We start from the raw sequence: 22,604 nt of genomic DNA, 5'->3' as shown, positions 1-22,604 counted from the left end.
TAAAAATTTAAAAAATGAAATAAAATTTTCTCTACCAACCCAAAGCTGTTTCCAAGCTGCATGTTAAAAGGACATCTCTAAAAAAACCAAAAAAACAAAAAATCCTCTATGTCATGCAATTCATTGAAGAATGTCACTGTGGAAGCAATCATGGAGTCTGGTACTTTCTAACATATATTTTGAGACTCTGCTGGGTCTTTTGGTGATGTATTTTATTTGATGCAAGAATCCTAGTTGCCTATGTGATCAAATAATTTGTATAATTTCATCATGAATATATGAGGTGTATGTACTTGTCATAAAAATCTGTGGTGATGAATGAAGCTAAAGTGATAGAAACCCAACTTTTCTTAAACAGCACTGCTTGAATGAGTTATGGTCATTTTTTCTTAGACACTTCGTTTATCTATTCAGGTATGAAGGTTTCTTTCTTCCATTTGGAATCTTTCTGTTAAATAGTACACATATTCCCTCAGCCTGGCTTTTACCCTGAGCTTTTTAAACTAAATCTTTAGGCCATGAATAGAATTTCCTGCCATGGGAGCATAAAATTTTAAAAGTATTATGTAGCAATAAGCTCTTTTCCCCAGAATTGGAGATAGTGAATTGTCATTCTCACAAATATTCATAGTAGAAACTCCACTGTGTAGTTCTGTCCTTATAGCAGGTGGGGATTCACCCAAGTTGTTGTGGCTGGATCTAGATCGGCGGCGAAATCTCCAATTCCTGAATGGGTATCTTCCTTTATCTGAGGTTGACCAGGAATCAAAGGAAGAAGAGAGATTATTATAACCTTTAGTTGTTTCATTCATTTCACCTTGTTCCCACCATTTTCATTTTATAATGTGCTAGGTGCATTGCATACTAGAGGAACTAAGTCATTTATACTGTAAATGTCCTACATTCTGAAACTTGTTAATTGCCTTGTAATTATATTCTTTGTCAAAACCAATTAATTGGTGGTTAAACCTAGTGGCCGATCAGACTCAGTTTAGTTTTTCCCATGTGACTGCATTGTAGAGAGTTTGTCTCTGTCCTGCAACATTGCATCATCAGACCATTCACACCTTGTTGGAAAAGATTCCTGGAAGTTAAGTATGATAGCTGAGTCAACATGTCATATCCCATTTTGAAAGCTAAAACTATTTAGTATTGAATTTCAGCAGTCTCATAATCTACTTTCAAAACATGTAACCAAGGTCAACTGTACCCCATCAAAAGAGCATCTGCCCTTAATGACAAAGCCTGCTTGAGTCAATTCTTAGTAAGTCTCTGGCTACTTCACCATAAAGTATGTCTTCAAACCTCAGTCCAATGTTTCTACTGCTTAACTATAAAATTTTCCAAACATGGTACCTTCATATTTTAATAAATAAGTAACATATACCAAATATTTAAAAGATAACAGATAGGTCAAGATTTGCAAGATGATTGACGTTTGACAAAATATGTTTAAATAGCTGCTCTCTCAAGGTTACCCAGGCTCAGAAGACCAATAATCACATGTTCTCCCTCATATGCGGACTTTAGATCAAGGGCAAATACAGTAAGGTGATTGGACTTTGGTCACATGATAAGGCGAGAGCATACATGGGAAGTATGAGGATAGGTAAGAAACCCAAAACACATGATAGTATTTGATATCCTCAATACAAAGGAACTAATGCAGAAACCTTAAAGTGACAGAAGTCAGTAGGAAAAGGGGATCAGGAACTAGAGAAAAGGTCAGTTTGAGAAGAATCAACTTAGAATGTAACACATACGTACATGGAGGCAATTCTAGGAATCTCCCTGTATAGCTATCCTCATCTCAACTAGAAAAAATGCTTTGTCCTTATTATTGTTCATAGTCTCTCTTCAACAAAATTAGAGAAAAGAGCAGAACAGTTTCTGCCTGGAAACAAGGGTGTGGGGGGAAGAGGGAAGGGGGTGGGAGAAAAGGGAGAGGGCAGGGGTAGGGGGGAGAAATGACCCAAACATTTTATCCACATATGAATAAATGAAAAAAAAAATAGCTGCTCTCTTGGCTTTTCTGGGATTTGCTATGTATAAAAACATGGGGACAATGCTTGTGGGGCTGGATCAGTGATGCTAGTGTGGGTTTCTGTTTCTGCCACTTACCTGGACAAATTATCAAGACTCTTTTTGATTCAAATCCTCAGTTTAACCTGAAGGATATTATCAATAAACCTCATTGGACTAATGACTAGAACAAGGCATGGTTCACAGTATTCTTGATAAAATTAAGTTTACCCCTAACTCAGATGGTTTAAGGCAGCTGAGACTGCAGTGTTCTTCCTGCAAAGCAAGCTCTACCCTATTCTTTTCAGATAGGAGCCTCCAGATGGCATGCAGGCACAAACACTGCCACCTCTCTACCTGTTATACTTATCCCCTCCAATTCAAAAGTTAGGAAAGAGAAAAGCACATACATTCTAAAATCCTGGAGCATATTCGTGTATGTTAACATATACAAAATTTGATGACTATAAATGTAAATACACAGGTTGAATTGTTATACTCTACCTGGTGTCTCCAATGCTATTATTTCTAAAATAACCCAAATGTATTCTCTTATTCTTCATATGAAAAATAATATTACTAATACCCTGTCCCTTGAAACAAAGCTATAATATGCAGTTATAGTATGAGGAAAGACTTGACAGCAGAGTAAACTCCAAGTCCAATAGTTGCTCAATATTTTCACTTAGATAAGCCTTTTGTGATGCATATTATTGATTGGAGAATTCTTATTGTTTCTGTAATGAATGAAAGTGCATGTGATTGCTATAAAATTGGGCTGATAAAACAACCTAACTGCAGAGAAACTCAGCCTGTCTTCAACAGTCTAGAGCAAATTAAGTTAATGGATTCCTCATGCTTGATTCAGGGTATGAAAAAATGTAAAAATCATAAACTGTGTGCTTATACAAGAAAAGTGACAACAATAAAATAAGGGAAAACTCTGTACTAGGCTAAATATATCCTAAATTAATAACACAGTTGTATAAAAGAGAGAAATATCAGTGCAAAAGCACTGGAATATCTCAGGGAGAAAGTGGCAAGAAGGATGAATCAAAAGTTCCCCATTGAGAACTTCAGTCCAATTCTAGATGTATGTCTGAAGCACATGTAGAAAGTAAGCTGGCCATGGGGTAGATTTAGAACTGAATACAGGTTAGAATCACAAAGACCCTTCAGACCAAGAAGAGATTCCATTTAAAACCATATCTCTTTACTCAAGATTTCAAGTGTGTCTAGGTCATGTTGTCATGACTATTCTGGCCCCAGATGATGACTGCAACCAGAAATGGGGAAGATATGAGAGTCCAGGCCTCAAGAGAGCATCTTCTAATAAGATACACAGATGTAGACTTACATAACTACTTTTCTAAAGTGCTCTTGGGATACAAATAAGAGAGCAATTTTCTCTGTGGATGAATGAAAAACAAATTCTCCTAATAGGGACTTGTGTCTTAACTTCAATTCTCAGAGGCAATCTAAGCCCGATTCTGAATGAGTATTGGGTACTTGCATATACTACCTCCTTAGGATATGGAAAATACCTATGAATCAAGAGTTTTATTTTCATCAGGAATGGAGGTGTGAACTGTGAGATGGCACTTCCAGGAAGGGAAGGTATTCATTACTCTCATGCTTGCCTTTGTTTGGATGCCTTGGCCCTAGGAAAAACTGGCCTTTGAGGTCTGGGGACACCTGTTCCTGGATGGGCTCCTGAAAGGTCTGAGAAGTTAATTTACTTGGTCTCTGTGGCATGAATGCCTTCTCTCCAAGGTAGTTCATTTTGATGGCATATGGACATTCGTGTCCTATATGGAGAAAAATAGAAATATAGATTCAGGCTGATGATGGTGGGCGTAATCAAACTTACCTTTTGCTGAATTCACTGGTATGGACATGGTTCTCTTGGAGCCTGTGGAATTAATAATGCTATGTCTCCTGAGTGTGCACTATGCACACTCACTAAGGAGACCATCCAGAAAACAGGTGCCCAAGCAAAAGAAGTTAAGTAATAAAGAGATAAAAACCTTAAATATGTTTCCTTGTTTGGAATGCATAGATCCATCAGTGAAATGTTCAGTGGTGACTTTCACTATGTTACCATCTGAGACTATTTAAGGCCTTCTAGTTTCTGCCTTGACATCAACCAAATTTTTAAATCTTAGGAAAATTACTTGAATCCTCTAACCTTACATTCATCATTTTAAAAATGTGTCCTTCCTACTGCAGAGATGGAAGAAAATACATTGATGGACATTAGTTTTTAATATTCCTTAATAATTACAGTAGATGTCAAGAGTTGGTAACATTAGTATTTTCTCATATGAAATGTCACTTTTACCAAAAGAGATGTTTCCCTTTGTCAGTTCGCACGTCAGGGCTACTCATGAGCATTGGACTGGTGTTCTTCATGCTTCCCTTACACTGCTGTCCTGCCAGTGTTTCCTCATAGACAGTGGGCAGAAGGAAGACTGCAGCATATTGGAAAATAGAAACAAGGTGCAAAAACAACACCCACAGTCATCAGGAGCTACATGGCAAGTGACTTGCTTTGCTCTTTCATGGTTTAACTTACTTTCTTTACAAAGAATTATCAAAGATGCTGTGCTGCGAAGTGAATGACATTGTCTAGGATGAGTATAAAAGCCCCTTTGCATCCATTTCTGATTTTGCACTGATGTAACTTGGTGAACTCTTGCTGTTCCTTTCCATCTGGTACAGATACATTGTTAGTGCTACATTCAGAACAAGAATTACAGCAACTTTCAACTTTTAGGGTAAAACAAGCTCTACTGGCATCAGTATAATAAAACTAAGGCTCAGGATAATCAGAAGTTGATCCACACTCGAGAACTGAGAGTACATTCAGAAAAAAGGATTCAGAAAGGCTGAGGAGGGGTCCTCAAGAATAGTGCTCCTGAGAGAAAGCTGTATTCAAAGGAGTTCTGAGGTTTAGTTATCATTTAGATACTTTATCAAACTAATACATTTCATTAAAATATATTTCCAGTATTGCCTTCCCCATGTTATTTCACTTATTGCTGATAAATATTACTAAATAATATCAAGTTATTAAAAAGAAACATGCCCATGACTTCTAGCAGAAATCATTCCCTCTCTCAACTACAGCATAGGCAATATGTCCTGGTCCTTCCTGTGTATTGGAATGGATTTGTTTCTTCATCTTCACATGATGAGCCATGAGTTTTTCTTCCAGCTAAATTCTTTTAATAACTATCTTAAAGATGAATCATCTATCAGTAACTTTAAATAGAGAGGAAAATGCAACCAAAAAATAACAAAATACAGGTTGGGAACAATTTAGGAGTTTGCTTATCTCCTTTTTTGTGAAAAGTTCTATGTATAGAGCTTGTGTTAATGAAATATTTATATATGGTTTCACAGCCATGACTGAATTATAGAAGATTGTTACAAAATGGAGGTGACCTATTCTTTAGAAAATGAATAGTGGATTTTTACTGAAGTAGGAACAATAAATGGGAAAATGAATTTCTAATATTTTTTATACTTCCTGACAAAAATAATCCAGTTCTTGTTTTTTTTTTAAAAGAAAGCTATGTCTTCACGTGAAAAATTAGAAGAAAACTTCACTTTTTTTCTCCTCAACTGTACCAGAAATTGTCAAGTCTAAAGAGATGTTTCCAAACACCTGTCATAGAGTTAGTGCTGGCAATTATTTCTTAAATGTACAAGTGAATACTTGGGCCATTTTTACATTTAGAGGCATTTAAGCTTAAGACAACAGTCAATACTTTGAGAGAAGTATAACTTTGAGCCCAATCAATCACATTTTAGATTGTCCCTGACATTTACCCAATAGTCATGGAGAATGTTGACTTCTGTTACACATGTCCCTCTTTAGACAAACTTGTTTCTCAAAGCCACACATGTGCTAAAATGGGCCTAAGAAAAGTAAAATTTAGAATGTACTATAAGGTCAATAACACTGAGCAAAAGAGACAGAGGTCCAAAAGGCCTTGAGGAGATGTCAGGGGAAAGCCAGTTGTTACTTTCAGTCAGGGAAGCCTTGTTCTGAGAAGAGAATCTCTACAAGGACTCCACCTGGAAAATAGGTCAGGTGTGGAAAGGTTATCCCCAGCAGAATTACTGGCCAACATTAAGGAAACCTCACTTAAACAAATCTAAATTACCAAGATTCTGATGAATTATTTAGAGTCCTAAAAGAGGGGCTAAATCAGAAATATGTTTCAAATGGAGTTATTGTAATAGGTACACACAAACACATGTGTGCATGCACACACTCACACGGGTGTGTGGTACATCAGCACAATATTACATGGCATATAGGAAGTAAGATCTAATAACAAATATTTTCTTATAAGGCAGGGTTTGGAAATGCTTTGTTGAAGTTGTTTAAATCAGGCATACTTATATAACCAAATAACCTCAATTCTTTATTACAATAGAAACTTTTTCTTTGTGGTGAGCTGTTCACGTTAAGCAAAGGTAATTCACAAATATGAATTAAGTGAACTGTATTCTAAGTCACTATCCCCATGTGGCCCCTAAAAGTACTCACTCTCTTCCAAGATTTAATTCTTATACAGAGCACATACATCCTACAGTTTAGAAATCAAGGCAGCAGTAACTGCTTTACTTAGAAAATATGAGTTCAGCTCTCTTTTCAATTTATTATTAAATGATACTTCTATAAAATGACTATTATACCAAACGGTGGTTGCTCTGAGTTTTTATGGGACTTTATTATGCTACACAGTCAGATTTACATATAAATCATAGAGATCATGTCACAATATTCAGAATTTTCACAAGGAAATAATTCTATATAAGGAGCCATGCTACCATGGTTCCTTGATCCAGAGGTCATTAAATTTATTAAAACTGAGTTACACACACTTACCTCTTCCTTTTTTGTGCCTTCTTCTCAAATATGTGCACTTCTTTTACCAAAATATATTTAACTACATATGTGAGCACTATCAAAACATAAAACAACAGACAAAAGTAAAATAGAATGAAAGTTGTGCACACTCTTATAGCTAGCTGCCTTCCGTTCCTAAAAGTGTGTGTGGGGGACAAACTATGACTTTGATATCTATAATAACCAATTATCATATGATTATATATATATACACATACAAAAACATATATTTGGATAGATATATGATTCTCAAAAATAGAAGTTATCTTTTAATTTAAAAATAGCTTACAAGCAACTTACAGTTATTCCTATAATCGACAGTGTCTTCTTAATAATATCATTTACTGTATCAAAACTTGTTGCAGTGACAGCAACAGGCTATAAAAAATGAAAAAAAAATGCTATAAATTAAGAATTCCAAAGCACACAATTCTGTAGTTATTGTCAACTTATTATCCATATTAAACAAAACTTGTTTTCAGGTGAGGACAAAAATAAAGCACATGTAGAGCACAAAACCTTGACTTTAGATATTTTTCATTCCTTTATATAACATGAAGTCAGTAGAAAGCATTTCAGTATAACACCTTTCTCTGCAAATAAAGGATTTGTAGCACTTCAAATATAGCAGCTTAACTGAGAAAAATTCAGTACTCAGAGAGGGTTTGGGGACTGATTCTGAGCACTGTGAGGTTGTTTCAATAAAGGAGGAGAGTAGTTTCAAAAGAAGAAGCTCATATTATGAAAAACAGGACACACTAAGCAGAGGCCACTAACGGGAGATGGACGAAAAAGAAGGAAGTCAAGAAGGTGAATATGGTTGATGTACTCTTGATACAAGAATGAATATAGAATTTTCAAACATGTTGAAGGGGACTAAGATAGAAAGGAGAAAAACAGAAGAGAGAACAATTTGGGATATAAAATATATATATGTGGAAATGTCACATTGAAACTCTCTTACATAGAGACATACAAAAATGCTTTTTTTCAAACATGGAGAACAGGAAGGTAAAACATGTCTTGTTTCTGGGTGCTGGCATCATTGAGAGTGAAAAGGATGTAGGGAAAAGTTAGAAGGGTGAATATGGGCAAAATATTATGTATTCATATATGAAAGTGGAAAAATGGACCTTCTGAAACTGCTGCAGTAATAGGGGGGATGAGGGATAAAGGAGAATAATGCAGAGGGTGAATTCAATTATGATGCATTGTAAGAACTGTGGTAAACATCACAATGTACTCCCAGTACAACAATAATAAAATGATTAAAAAGTAAAGGAGGAGCTGAAGCCTTTCGTTTTCTAGCCAAGTGGGTTGTGATACTTTGGCTTTATTCCTTTACTTGTTGTATATTTAGTTCTACTAAAATCAGAATAAAAATTGGCTATAAAAGACTTCTTCAAAAAACACTATGTAGAGAGCACTTTCCCTTCAGGGTTAGCTAGATTTTCATTGTTGATATCTATTGAAATAATAAATCTAACAATCAAGAATGAAAACTTTCATGGTTTTAGCTCCATTCCCATCTGCCAATGAATAAAGTCATTTCTATTACATCACACATTAAGATGTGTTCTGGAAAAATAGGAAGACAATTTGTAGAAAGCCTGAAAAAGATTGAAGGGATTCTGAATTGATGCCATTGAACCATCTGAATTTCAAAATATGTTAGCATAAAATAAGAAAATTACTATGCATGTAGATTTTGCAATATAACATAAATCCACAATCAGGTCTGTGTCATCTGATAAGCACTGCTTAAAGAAGACAACAGCTGCTGTGCATGGTGTCAGGCTCCTGTAATTCCAGTACTCCAAAGACTCAGGCAGGAGGGTTGTGAGTTTGAGGCCAACCTGAGCTACATAAGGAGAATGGCTACCAAGACAAACAGCATAGGTGGGCACCCACAGGCCTTAAAATGATACTAAAAAAAATCAAGTTAAGGAAACCCTTTTATGACTCATTGTATTTTACTTTATTATGGACTAAATGGTTCATGGGACAACTGGACCCAAAGTTGTTAATTGTGTATGTGTGTGTGTGTGTATCTGTGTTGCTGAGGATCGCCCTCAGCCTAGCACATATGGTCAAGTGTTTCTATCACTGAGGGTTAGCTAGGCATTGGGGTCTTATTAAAACTTGTTTTACCCAGGCTGATCTTGAACCACATTTCTTCCAATCTCTGGCTTCTAAGTATCTAGGATTACAGGATTATCAAACAAGCCTGGCCAAAGGTCAATGGATTTTTATGAACAAACCATCTTAAATTCATTCACTTCTCATTGTGCCTCTTATTGCCTAACAATTATGAAATTTCTCACAATACCCAAAAGTAGGGCTCAGATCATCCAAATTCAAGGAAGTCAGAGCCTCTTATGCTAAAATATCTGGAGGGTACAAACACTTGGGCTATAGCTTGATATTTAGTTAGAAGTAAAGGTTCTGCAGTTTTTAAGATGTCAGAAAGCCCCTCCTTACATGTTAAAATTCCACTGTCTTTTACAAAGAAACCCTTTGAAATTCTCATCATTCTAATTTATGTGGTTTAGAAGATAATAGGTTCTCATGATATGTGGAACCAGGTAAGATCAAAATAATAATTACAATAACATATGTATTCATTCTAGATGGTGTTCTTGTAGATAAACAGGTAAATTTGTGTAGATAGAGCTCTTTGTAAAAAAAAAAAGTAGGGTTTTTTTTGATATTGAGATATGGACTCAGGGCTTCACATTTGCTAGACAGGCACTCTATACCACATGAACCATGCCTCCAGTCCTTTTTGCTCTGGTTACATCAGAAATAGGTTTTCAATGGCTGCCCAGGACTAAGTGCATCATAATACTCCCTTCTTGTGCTTTCTTCCCTTGTTGGGATAGAAGGCATGTGCCACCATGCCCACCATTTTTCTGTTGAAATGAGATCTTGAAAACTTAATTTTCCGTAGATGGGCTGGGAACCACAATCTTCCCTATCTAAGTCTCCCAGGTAACAGACATGTTGCCACTATGCCCAGCTATTATTTGAGTTAATGTCTCATTAACTTTTGCCTGGGATGGCCTCAACTGCAGTCCTTCTGATCTCAGCCTCCCAAGCACCAAGGATTACAGATATCTGCCAGTAGCACCCAGCAACAAATAAAGTTTTAAAAATATTTATCAAAATTTAAAAATATTTATTCCATGTTTCCAAATGGAAATATAACTATTTTTCCATATGAGTTGAATATTACTTGCAAATACAAAAATATATATATATTTTATAATATATATAATATATTAAGAGCTGAGACCAAGCTTAAGATGATATAGATGGTCAACTTATGAGACACAAAAACATGCATTCAAAATATTTATTTTTTATAAATTAGACATAAATAAAGTAGATTTTTTTAAATATCAAGACAAATGCATTAAGAAAATGTGGTACTTATATACCATGGAATTTTATTCAGCCACAAAGAAGAATGAAATTTTGTTATTCACAAGTAAATGGAAGGAACTGGAGAACATCATCTTAAGCAAAGTTAGCCATGCTCAGAGGGCCAAATATTGCATGTTCTCCCTTATATGTGGATTATATACCTAAAACAAATGCAGTAATATTATTGGGCATGGGTCCCACACTAAAGGGGAGAACACGCAAAGGAGGAATAGGGGAAAGGAAAGGAACCTAAACCTTAAATGTGGTTGACTGTAGAGGAGTGAATATAGTAATCTTAAACTGGCAGAGGCCACTATGGAAAGGGGACTAGGAAGTAGCAAAGAGATCTGGTAGAGAAGAACCAATGTGGGTTGCAATACACATGTACATGAAAGCATCACTAGGAATCTCTCTGTATACCTATCTTTTTCTCAAAGTAGCAAAAATGCTATGTCTTTCTTATTATCTCTAAGGTTACTCTTCAACAAAATCAGACACAAGAGGGAGGAACAGATTCTAGCTGGGCACAGGGCATGGAGGGCAGGGGTGGAGGGAGGAGGTGGCCCAAACAATGTATGATTAAAGTAAAAATCATAAAATTAAAAAAAATAAAAATAAAAAGAAGTCAAGATGTATTCCATGACAAATTGTAAATATAACCACTTGCCACCATTGAAATCAAGCCAGCAGAGACATGTCAGTGCTTCCTTATGACAACTGTCTAGCCTTTTCTTTCTCCTGCAATGCATCTGGTACATGGAAACAGGTCAGAACAATCTTGTGACTATGCTATTGGCCAAGAAAGAATGTGTTTGCACTATGCTTTTCCTCTTTCAATTACTATTTTGTATAAATTAGAACCACTATTCAGGGCAGCAGAGTGGCCCAAGTGGTAAGAGTGCCCATCTAGCAAGCATCAGGCCCTGAGTTCAGAACCTCAATGTGACAAAAACAAACAAACAAAAACCCCTGACTCCACTAGAACCACTATATAGAAACAAGAGACATAAAAATACCTATTTTATTCATCATTATGAACATCCTGGCTACTGTACTACAATTTCAGAAATCAAATGTCACATAGTATTGAAGATATGGGTTTTTTTTTTCTCAATAGCAGTAAAACACATGAAGTAGACATATGCTGATTCCTTAAAAGTGTCATCTCTCATAGCTAGCTCAATTGATTCCTGATTTTCTTAGGAATGAAAGATGTATCAAAACTCTGTATTTTAATTAATTGCTAAGTGCAATGTCTGTCCCTAAAGAATCCGGTATTAGAAAGGGAACACTATTGGTGTGAACTGAGAAAATTAGAAAATGAATATTAGATAAAATTTTATATTGGCTAAGTTTTATCTCAGTCATAAAGCACTTCCCTAGCATATGTGAGACCCTGAACTCAAACATCAGCACTGTATATACAGACACACACTGTATCATATATGTATAATATAAAATATATTTTATCATACATATGTATGTATATAATGATATTAAATTTACTGAAGTTGCTGAATAGTAGTTACCTAGAAGAATATCCTCATTCTTAGAAAATACATAAGTATTTAAGGATAGAGGCATGGTAAATGTAACTGACCTTCAAAAATAAGTGTGCATAAATGTTTTTTAAGTGAATATAAGGACTATACGTTACTAGTCACACTTTTACTTCAATGTACATTGATGATTTTGAAAGACACAAAAGTATTTTAAAATAAAATACTTTTTATGTGTGTGTGTATAATATACATTTTTTTCATGTAGGCAGGTATGTTATGTGTGTGTTATAAGAAACATATAAAACACATGTAACAATATTTCATTGTAATGTTTATATATGTGCACATAATGTACTTTGATCAAATTCACCTCTATTACTATTTCTTAACCTGCTTTCCTACATCCCCCACTTGTTTCCTTTTTTGAAATATTAAGTTCCATGTGATACTTTATAAATTCTCTCTTTTTCCTCCAATACTTTATAAATCTCTCTCTCTCTCTCTCTCTCTCTCTCTCTCTCTCTCTCTCTCCCCTCTCTGTCTCCCCCTCAAACATACTGTAAGTCAGGAAATTGAAATTTTCTTTTTGGTCTTAAAAACACTTACAGAATGCTGTATGTCTTTGATGAAGATCGGGAGCTCAAGGGTCTTCTGATTGTCCTTCTCTTTTGTTAGATTGATGTTTCTAATGATTCAATAATAACCACAAATTGTAAAATGAATTAGCTAGTACCATATTTTCAAAACCTATGTTGTTAAAATTACCCATCTTTATTATGTTATATTTAAGAACATACAAAAAGATTCAGCAAGATCAATTATATGTTTGAAAATAGACAAAAATATTTCAGGAAAATGATTTGTGGCCCTGAGGATACCAGGTTGCCCTGGGATGTAAGATTTGGGAAGCAGATCTAGTCCTCTAAGCACTCTTGCCTGCATGACAGGGTTCAACACCTTCCTGGACTCAAGATTAGGTAGGAAGCAGCAGTTTCTTTGAATTGACTCAACAGAGTAAGTAACCTGTGTTTATGAGAATTTAATATATATTTCAAGAATATTAGCTCTAATCTACAGGTTGAAGAACAGAAAAGGTAAGAGTTTCAACCAAAACTTCCTCAAATATAAACAAAGCGTAATTATCAATTAGAGAACACTATTTATAGTAGCATCCAGGGTAAATGCAAATAAGATTTTATTTGAGGATAGTCTGATAATTTCTGTGACTAAAAAGTGGAATAGTTTAAGGGTGTCGGCTTTCAGGGACTTTCCTTCTTTTATCACAAATTAAAGTATTAAAATATGTACACTGGCAAAATACCTTTCAAGGAGTGAGCACCACTTTTCTTTTTGCTCCAAAGATCTGTAATATAAAAAGTAAGAAAAATTAAGCACAACATATTCATGCTAAGATGTTAAGATCATCATTCCAAATGAAAATATTAGCGCCCACTGTTACCGCTGTGGGTACAGGTGGAAGTAGTATCCCACTAATAACTGAGTTTGAGGGACCCTGCTCTTTACAGGTGATCTTCCAGTGATAAGTGCATTTCAGAGGGGAAGAGATGTTGATTTGGAATTTAAACACTGGATTTCAGCCATACCCTACTACAAGCTATGTGTCACAGCCAAGTCTAAGATTCAGTTACTACAACTGATAATTAGGGTAATTAAACCTTGGGGAGCTTTAAGTACTATTCAAATATAAAAACTACTGTTCAGATTTAATATTACTTGAGAAATTTGTTCTTTGAATGAACTACTCTTGCACCAGGAACAAGAATATCTTTTTAGAGGAAAGAAACCTACAATGTTTTATTTCTTTATGAAAATTTCAGAGTTGTAAAATGAAAGTTACTTTCTAGAAAACATTCATTAGTGTGACCCTCTGACCAAGATCAATTCACTTGTGCCTAAATTGCTAATGATTTAGTATCCCCTTTGCTATTCCACACTTGTATTAAATATCTAAATAAAAATATTTTGAGAATCATTCATGTATGGATTGATCACTTGTTAGCTATTTTTCTTAAAAATCTGGCATATTATATATAACATGAAACTGACCATGAGTGACTTCTAGTACTCTCAATATTGTTTATCTACCATCAATATCTTTTTACCAAAAGCAAGCCCTTTACCTAACCTATTGATCATTATTCCCATTCTCCCTTGTTCCTATCCAACACCACATTGTTAAACATTTGGTTTGTTTCTATGTTGGCTATTACAAGCAATGTTGCTGTGAACATTGATGCACAAAGTTTAGTGTGGATGTATGTTTGCATTTTTCATGAATCTACATTCAGGATTGAATTGCTGAGTCATTGAGCAATCCTATCTTGAAATTATTATGGAAACATCAGACTTTTTTCCCCAGAACTGCCACATTTTGTATTTCTATCAGGAGCAGCAAGTCCACTTTCCAGCTCTGTGCTGTTGGGATGGGTTTCATCAGGAGTGTTGATCACCAAGATGGCCTCTAATCTGCATATGTACAGGGATATCACTTCTAATTATGCCAGTTTAAAGAATTGTAACAACAGCAAACAGAAAAGCAATAGATGCTGAGCTTTTTTGTATTATAACAATGTAAATCTAATTTTGACATGTCATCTACTCATCAAAAATATAAAAGGTTTTTTTAAACTATCTCAGCAAAGGCTTCGTATATTCTCAATTTAAACTCCTTCCTCTAACTTGCCACATGGAGAGAATATTAAGCAATAAGAAGTGATAATGTTTAGATAAATCTGCCATGGAAGAGAAGACATTGATACAAACATAATCTTCTTCCCAATAATCTTTGGAAATTTTCCTTGAGTCAAAAGCTGCATCAAAGAATTTACTAAATTTATAAAACTTGCTAAAATTTTAATTAGTTGTTTCAACTTTGAGATGGTGCATCATGTTTTGGCACAGAGTGGTGAAGAGAGTAAAGAAGAATGCTGAGTACATGTGATGAACCCTCTATGAGTAAAATATATATGAAATGTGGCATCAGGTTTGTGTTACACAACATCTGTGAAAACAAGTGTATAAGCTCAAGATGGCTAGGTATATAGCCACATTCCCATCCTCATGCCAACCTATGAATGTGTTGGAAAACTAATCTGTACTGCATGAATAAATCTCTATTTCAGATTGTCTAAAGACACCATGAGTGATACATATTGTCTACAGACAACAAATATGAAAATCTGTCACATGGCAATTCAGGCATCTGAATTTTGATGACAAAATTTTTTATTTGTATAATTAAATACTGTATTTCTATAAAGAATTAAATTGAGAGAACAAAAGGAAAATTTCAAACTTAATTGGACTATGCAATGACACTTGCTGAAAAAAGATCTATTCATATAGTTTTAAAACACAGATAATACCTGATCATTAGAGAGAGAGAGAATGGTGGAGAAAAGGCCTATTCCCTTGTTCGCTGGTTTGCCTCTCACAGTCCCTAACACCCACCCACCCCAAGTAACTTCTAGAGTCCTGCTGAACAACCACTGGTTAAAGCCTATTTGACTATTGACTCATTTGCACATATTTGCATGTAAAAATCTCTTAGGGGAAAATACAAGGCAAATGAACAATCTTATGGGAGGTCCAAAAAAATGAATCTACAGCTTAATATGCAGTCAGACTTAAATATTTTCCTATTTTGAATAAGTTGTAGGAAATTTTAATGGCATTTTTGATCTGGAATAGAACATAAAAGGTAACTGTGCTCTGTCATAGGTAGCCCATATAAATACAAGGCCTAGTTGTGGGTCTTACAGGAAGGTGGCCCTGAAGTTCTCCATTGGCCACCCCAAGAGAAAGGACTTCTTGGCATCAGAATCGCCTTCCTCCACTTTGTCCATCCATACGATGTGCAGTGGGATTACACATTTGATCTTCAAGATATTCTTACACCTAGAAAGATAATCAAGCACAATCTCTGTTTGTGTCTTAATTGTGGGAGCAGCTCTGATCATGGGAAGACACTAATTCTGCCTGCTGCAAAGCAAAAGCATGCCACTTCCACCTCTAGCAGCTTTGGGGTCTGGCCCAATGAACAGCTCTATGGGCCATGACCAAGGGTGTGGTGGGTGAAGCCTAAACCAGGAAACACTGAACACACTTTGTAGATAGCACCAAACAATTGTAGACTATGCTATCTTTCAAAATGTTAAGTACTGAGCAAGCATCATACTCTATGCTTTAAAGGTTTGTTTTAGAGAACCATTAATTGATTTAGTTTCTATGGCCTCAAAAATAATTTGAAGGGCTGACCAAAATGCAAAAGTATATGATTTATGAAAACAAAGTTTTTATATGACAGACAGGGCTAGAAATATATAACTTTGGATTCAAGGGTTTTGAAACACATTTCAATCTTAGTTCATATAAGATTTATTATTGTTAGCATACAAGTTATTATAAATTTCCTTTGTTAAGATTTTATTCACAGGTGAATAAATGTAAAAATGATAAAACAAAAAATAAGAAAAGATTTTGTTCATAATCATTTTCCAATTGATTCTCTTTACACTGAAAAAAAAATTGCAGGCTACAACATGAACCCTACTTTAAAAAAAAACACAAATGAAGAAACACAATAGGCAAAATGCAGTAGAGACCACAAGGTACTCCATGTGAGTGTTGCACACTCAAAACGTGTATGGTCTTTTCAATTTTGTAGCTACTCTTTTACTATTAATATTTTAATAGTTATTAAGCACAATCTGTTTTAAAAACGTAAGTCAAATGCAATGAAATAAATAACTTCCTACCTAGCATTCTAATGACTATCAAATTGATCATGAAGGCCCCATCTTCTTGAGAACAGAATTTTCTAATGTATGGGTTAAGAGTCCCTAAAACAAAACTCCAAAATTTGAAATGCTATGAAATGCAAACCTTTCTGAGCACCAATATGATATACCATAAGTTGAAAATTGTACACCAGATCACATGTGAGAGATTAAAGTCAAAATATAGACATATCACATAAAATTACCTTTAGGCTATGTCTATAAAGTGTATACTAAATATAAATGATTTTCACATTTCAATTTGCATCACATTCCCAAGAGCTCTTGTGTGTATATTCAAATATCCAAAATCTGAAAAAAAATCTCCAAACTGAAACACTTCTTGTCCCAAGAATTTTAGATAATGTTGAGTGTCCTCAATCTGCGATATTAAAACAATGACCATCTCTTGTAAGCTAAATCAACCTCTTCAATAAAATTCTCAAAATAAAATTTACTGTCAACATTCAGCACAAATAGAGAAAATATACTGCATACATGAGCAAATAAACACTTAAATTTGCATGAATCCCTACACACAAAGTGAAATTTATTTGTTTCCACAAAATACATGGGGATTTGTAGAACTCTTTATTCCATTGAGGTGGTTACTGGCTCATCGACTTCACAAGTAAGTCTTTCCAAGTGAAGTCTGAGGTGAGCTGAGGTAAAATGGAACACAAATCACCCACTCCCTTTATGTGGAGAAGTTGGGAAGTGAGCCACTAAATTCTGATCATTCATTTGAAGGAATTTATGGAAGGCACAACACATGCTTTCTCTAAGAGGGACATGTAATGGAAAAGAAAACATTTGTTACTGCAGGAGGTTAGTAGATGTTTTTCTCAAAAAAAATTCATTATACTACTTGTGATCATGATTATGCCCAAATGATAATGATGTCTCTTTTCCTAAAATCTATAAACTCTTGCAAAAGGTATCTGCATTCAATGCTGACAGTTACCTACTCAAAAAAAATTCTGTTTTCTGTATTTCAAGGGCCTTGTGATTTTGAACTTTTTTCAAATGCACAAAGTCACTTATAGTTTTTAAAATTCCAAATGGACATAGAGAGTATACAAAATATTCTTTACTTGTTTGGTGGTAGTAGGGTCTGAACTCAAGGCTTCACAATTGCTAAGCAGTTGTTCTGTCCCCTGTTCATCACATCGAGCCCACTTTGCTCTGGTTATTTTTGGAAGGCTCTCATTTTGTAGCCAGGCAAGTCTGGACTACCATCCTTTTATGCTTCTGGCCACAGCTGAAAGCATGAAAGGTATGCAACTCTGCACACACTGTATTGTTGGACATGGAATCTTAAAAACTTTTTGCCTGGGATGGCATCAAACTGTGATTCTCACAAACTCAGCTTCCCAAATAGCTAAGATTAAGGTGTGAGGCAGAAGTGCCTGGCATAAAATCTTTTAAGAACTAAGTCTCTGAAACAAGGACATTACTTAATTTATTTATATATACACATTAAATATATATATATATATATATATATATATATAAATTTTAGAATATTACACAAATCCTTTCAGTGGATGTAGAGGACTACCTCAAAAGTAGTATATGAAAATTGAAAAAATATTGCACATCTTTTAGAATAATGGAAAAATCAAAACAAAAATTCAGTTCTAGAACAGATGCAATTTTCTAACATAAAAGGAAACATTTTCTTTATATGAAAAGGTTTTAGAGAACACTAAGTTTTGTAAAACCCATTAAGGGATCAGCAGTATCCAGGACAATAAATGGCTTCTGGTAAGAAACCAAAGGTCTACTCTCCCTAAATATTTGCATAATTACAAAAGTTAAGAAACAGAAGTGGTGGAAAACATGTTTCCTTTAAAAATAGGATGCAATGCTGGGTATTGGGGGGGGAGGGAGGGGGCGGAGTGGGTGGTAAGGGAGGGGGTGGGGGCAGGGGGGAGAAATGAACCAAGCCTTGTATGCACATATGAATAATAAAAGAAAATAAATAAATAAATAAATAAAATAAAATAAAAATAGGATGCAAGTGTTCTGCAAGGTCCTAAGAATTCGAGAATGAGCATTATGGTAGATTATCACTCTTCTCAGGCTGAGCACAGATAAAGTAAACTGATGCTGGGCACTGGTGGCTAATGCTTGCAATCCTAGCTACTCAGGAGACAGAGACTGGGAGAATCACAGTTTGAAGCCAGCCTGGGCAAATAGGTCACAAGACTCTGTCCCAAAAAAACCCATCACACAAAAGGGCTGGTGGAGTGGCTCAAAGTGTAGACCCTAAGTGCAAACCTTAGTACAACAAAAAAAAGTGGATTGGCATGTGGATAGAGCTGACCTGGATTTAAGTACCTCCCTAGAATTTCCCAGGACTTGAATTTGGACAAATTACTGAGACTTTCCCAGCCCCTGTTCTCTTATCTGAAACCTGGATTCCATCCTGTAACACCACAATATACATTCTTCTCAACAGCCCATGAAACTTTCTCCAAAATAGATAATATTTTAGGTCACAAAGCAAGACTGAACAAATAGGAGAAAATTGAAGTAACACCCTGCATACTGTCTGACCACAATGCAATAAAAGTAGAACTTAAAAACAAAAGAAACAACAGAAAATACTCAAACACCTAAAAACTGAACAAAACATGCTCCATGATCAGTGGGTCATCCAAGAAATAAGGAAATCAAAATGTTCCAGAGAAGGGGAAAGTTTATGAAAGCTGTGAATGAACAGCCAAAGATGCCCCACCACTGATGAATGAATTAAGAAAATGTAGTATTTATACTTCAACAAAATTGGAGAAAAAGGCAGAACTGGTTCTGTCTGGAAGTGAGGGGGATGAGGGGAGAGGGAGGAGAAGGGGAACAAGGGGGAGAAATGGTCCCAGCAATGTATGCACATATGAGTAAATGAATTTTAAAAAAGAAAGAAAATGTAGTATTTATATACACTAGGATTTTATTCAGCCATAAAGAAGAATGAAATTTTGTTGTTAGCAAGGAAATGGATAGAACTTCTTAAGCAAAGTTTGCCAGATTCAGAAAGCCAAAGGCCACGTTTTCTCTCATATGTTGAATACATCCCAAACACAAATACAAGCAATATTATGAAAAAGAGGTATGATAATGGAGGGTCACATACAAGAGAGGGAGGGTAAAAAAAGAAAGTTCAGGTGACTATGGTTAATGTACTTCCCATACAAGAATGAATATAGAACTTTTAAACCTGTTTTAATCTCTGTAAGAAAGGGATTAAGGAAGAAAGAAGAAAAATAGAGGGGATGAATCCATTTAAGTTATATACATATACACAGGGAAATTTTACAAAGAAACACTCTGTATGTCTCTTGTTTTCAAAACAGAGAACAGGAAGGCAAAGCAGGTCCTCCCTTGGGGGATGGTAATAGTGGGAGAGGGGAGAATATAAGGAAAGTGTAGGAGGGTGAATGTGGTGGAAATATAATGTATTCATGTTTGTAAATGGAAAAATGAGACTTGTTGAAAGCATTCCAAGAATGGGGGAAAAAGGAAAAAGGAGAATGATTGAGAGGATGAAATGAGCTATGTTATATTATAATAACTTTTGTAAATGTCACAATGTACCCCAAGTACAACAATTTAAAAATGAATAAAACCTGGATTTCTAACATCTGCATTGGATCTTTGGGAAAGTTACATGCGCCGTAAGTGATGCTCCTCATATGGTTTTGATAACCTTCCAGTAAATTCACCTTGGTAATAAAAGAATGCAAGTAGCCTAACAAATTCAAGACATCCTCTATCAGGCTTTGTCAGGGAACTTACCAGGAACCTCATGCCAGGGCCTATGTGGTCTTTCTCTCTGTTCTTTTTATAACATTACAGACTCTACCACAATATCTCTGGGCAATTTCCCTCATCCTGGCCACCCCATATTATGTTTATATTTTTCTCTACACTTTGGATGGATTGATTTCTTTTTCATGTCTCTGTTAACTAAGGATTCTGCTCCATTTTTCACTGAATACCAAGTATACAGAAGTTATGTTTTTTATTTGTCACTAATGAAAGTTTGATTTTGGTTGTGAGACAGAATCAAAATGATTGTGGAATCTTTGATTAGACCCAAAAGGAAAGAAAGAAAAGCCTGTGCTTTGAGATAAACACATCTAGTGTTAAATGTGGAATCCAGTGACTGCTGTGCAGTGACCTGGGGTAAGTCAATAGACCTCTGATTATCAAGTCACTCTGTCAAACAATGAAATTAATCTTATGTCAGTCATAGGGGAGAAGTGAGGGGTGGGCAAGATGTGATACATAAGGTGCTTAACATAATACATCACAGGAAATATGCTCCTGATGAATTATACCTATCATTGTTACTTAGATGAAATACAGAATTTTGCAAAGTTCATATATCATCTTGCATGTCTTACCATGACATGGCATAGCTAAAAGGTAAGAGGAGGACAACAGTGGAAAACATTGGTTTCTCAAGTGACTAAAAAAGCTTCTGGATGAGATTTCTTTTGTTTTCATGATATTTGATAAATAATGAAAACAGAGAGGGAAAGATAAAGAGATACCCAGGTTAGTCAATTTGTTTCATCTCCCTGCAGTCAACTAAGCAATCACCATGCTTTAGGCTGGGTATTTGTGTTCAAGGTTGAGAGAAAAGTGTGCCAAGTAAGCCTGTCTTTTGCATCTTTTATTTCCACTGTCACCCCCAAGATAGATGATCAGGACTGTTCCCCCATGGTGATCAGGAATATTGCCTCTCCTAACTGCTTGCCTTACTTCCAATGCTGCCTGCCCTCCTTTCCACTGTTTAAAAATAGTGAGAGCAATACAGTAAAACTTAATATTTTTGAGAAATCCTCTAGTTAACTGTCCTTTGAAATAATATCCCAAGCCCTTAAGATTGACCTATGGAGACCGTATATGAACAGATTCCTAACAATTCTTAAGTCTCCTCTCTGACATCATGCCCCAATGTATTAGGATCATATCACACCATATCAGACTTCACTAAACCCTTCCCTCTAAAGAACCAAGCTGCACTCACCGCAGCCCTGCTGCTACCTCTGTCTAGTGTTGGGATGGTCACTGCTTTTTACCTCCTAGGCCAAGTTGAAATGTTATCAGTACAGAATATCACTTGGATGAACCTCTTTAACACTTTCCAATCTTCTCCACATATCAAACTATGTCTTCTTATTAGAAATCATAATCTGACTTTTCCCCCTTTTTAAAAAATCTGTATATAAGCACAGATAACTGCCTGTCATATTTGTGATTGATTTTCTTAATTTTTTTTTGAGACAGGACATCACTGTGTGGCCAAGATTGTATACTCCTGTTGAAGCTTGTGATACTCCTGACTCAACCTCCTGGGTGCTAGGATTACAGATGTGAAGCACAATTCCAGATTCTCTTGATTCTTGACTGTATCCTATATAGGGGCACAGAACAGGATCTCCACAAATACTTGTGAAATAGAGGAGGAATCAAAACATTTACAAACAACATGGAAAAAAACTTTATGATTCCTTGTCAAATAGTAATTAATTATAAGTACTTATAATTATAATAGTAATAAATTATTAGTGAAAATCCACATTATTGAAAATGCATATTGTAATAATCAGGAGAGGATGTAGTGTATATGTACCTGGTGTTCGATATAAGTAAATAATCTCTGAATAGGAACAGATGCCTCTTCTTCCTATGCCAGCCATTTCCTGGTTCCACAGGGCCATGGATGAGCAGGTTTTGATAGGTGGCCATGGAAGACATGGGTTTTTCATCCTGTATTATCATTTGAATAGAAATGTCTTAGTGATATATATCAAACACCACAGAACAGTTAGTCAATGGTAAAATATGGTATAGAGGCTTATGGAAAATTTGAAAGGGGACACCATGCTAAAAATGATAGTCTCATTTCACAAATAAGGA

General features: G+C 35.4%; 1 protein-coding gene across 7 annotated transcripts in view; it reads right to left on the bottom strand.

The window, feature by feature from the left end:
• Window positions 1–615: 615 nt before the first annotated feature.
• Window positions 616–22,604, bottom strand: part of LOC141410880 (rho GTPase-activating protein 20-like) — a 45,284-nt gene continuing 23,295 nt past the window's right edge. For 5 of the 7 annotated variants that reach the window (XM_074041611.1, XM_074041612.1, XM_074041613.1 and 2 more), the window contains 6 exons: window positions 22,318–22,454; window positions 15,655–15,792; window positions 13,196–13,237; window positions 12,481–12,559; window positions 7,247–7,324; window positions 616–748 (listed from right to left, as the gene is read on the bottom strand). In XM_074041611.1, the coding sequence (XP_073897712.1) occupies window positions 659–748; window positions 7,247–7,324; window positions 12,481–12,559; window positions 13,196–13,237; window positions 15,655–15,792; window positions 22,318–22,442 (552 nt within the window). In that variant the 5' untranslated portion in view covers window positions 22,443–22,454 and the 3' untranslated portion in view covers window positions 616–658. Of the gene's footprint in view, window positions 749–2,969; window positions 3,831–7,246; window positions 7,325–12,480; window positions 12,560–13,195; window positions 13,238–15,654; window positions 15,793–22,317; window positions 22,455–22,604 lie in introns of those variants that run through there. The other 2 variants (XR_012435683.1, XM_074041616.1) reach the window with 2 other exon arrangements.

Source organism: Castor canadensis, chromosome 9 (assembly GCF_047511655.1).
Source record: "Castor canadensis chromosome 9, mCasCan1.hap1v2, whole genome shotgun sequence".
NCBI classification, from domain to species: Eukaryota; Metazoa; Chordata; class Mammalia; order Rodentia; family Castoridae; genus Castor; species Castor canadensis.
This window is presented reverse-complemented; position numbering and strand designations above follow the sequence as displayed.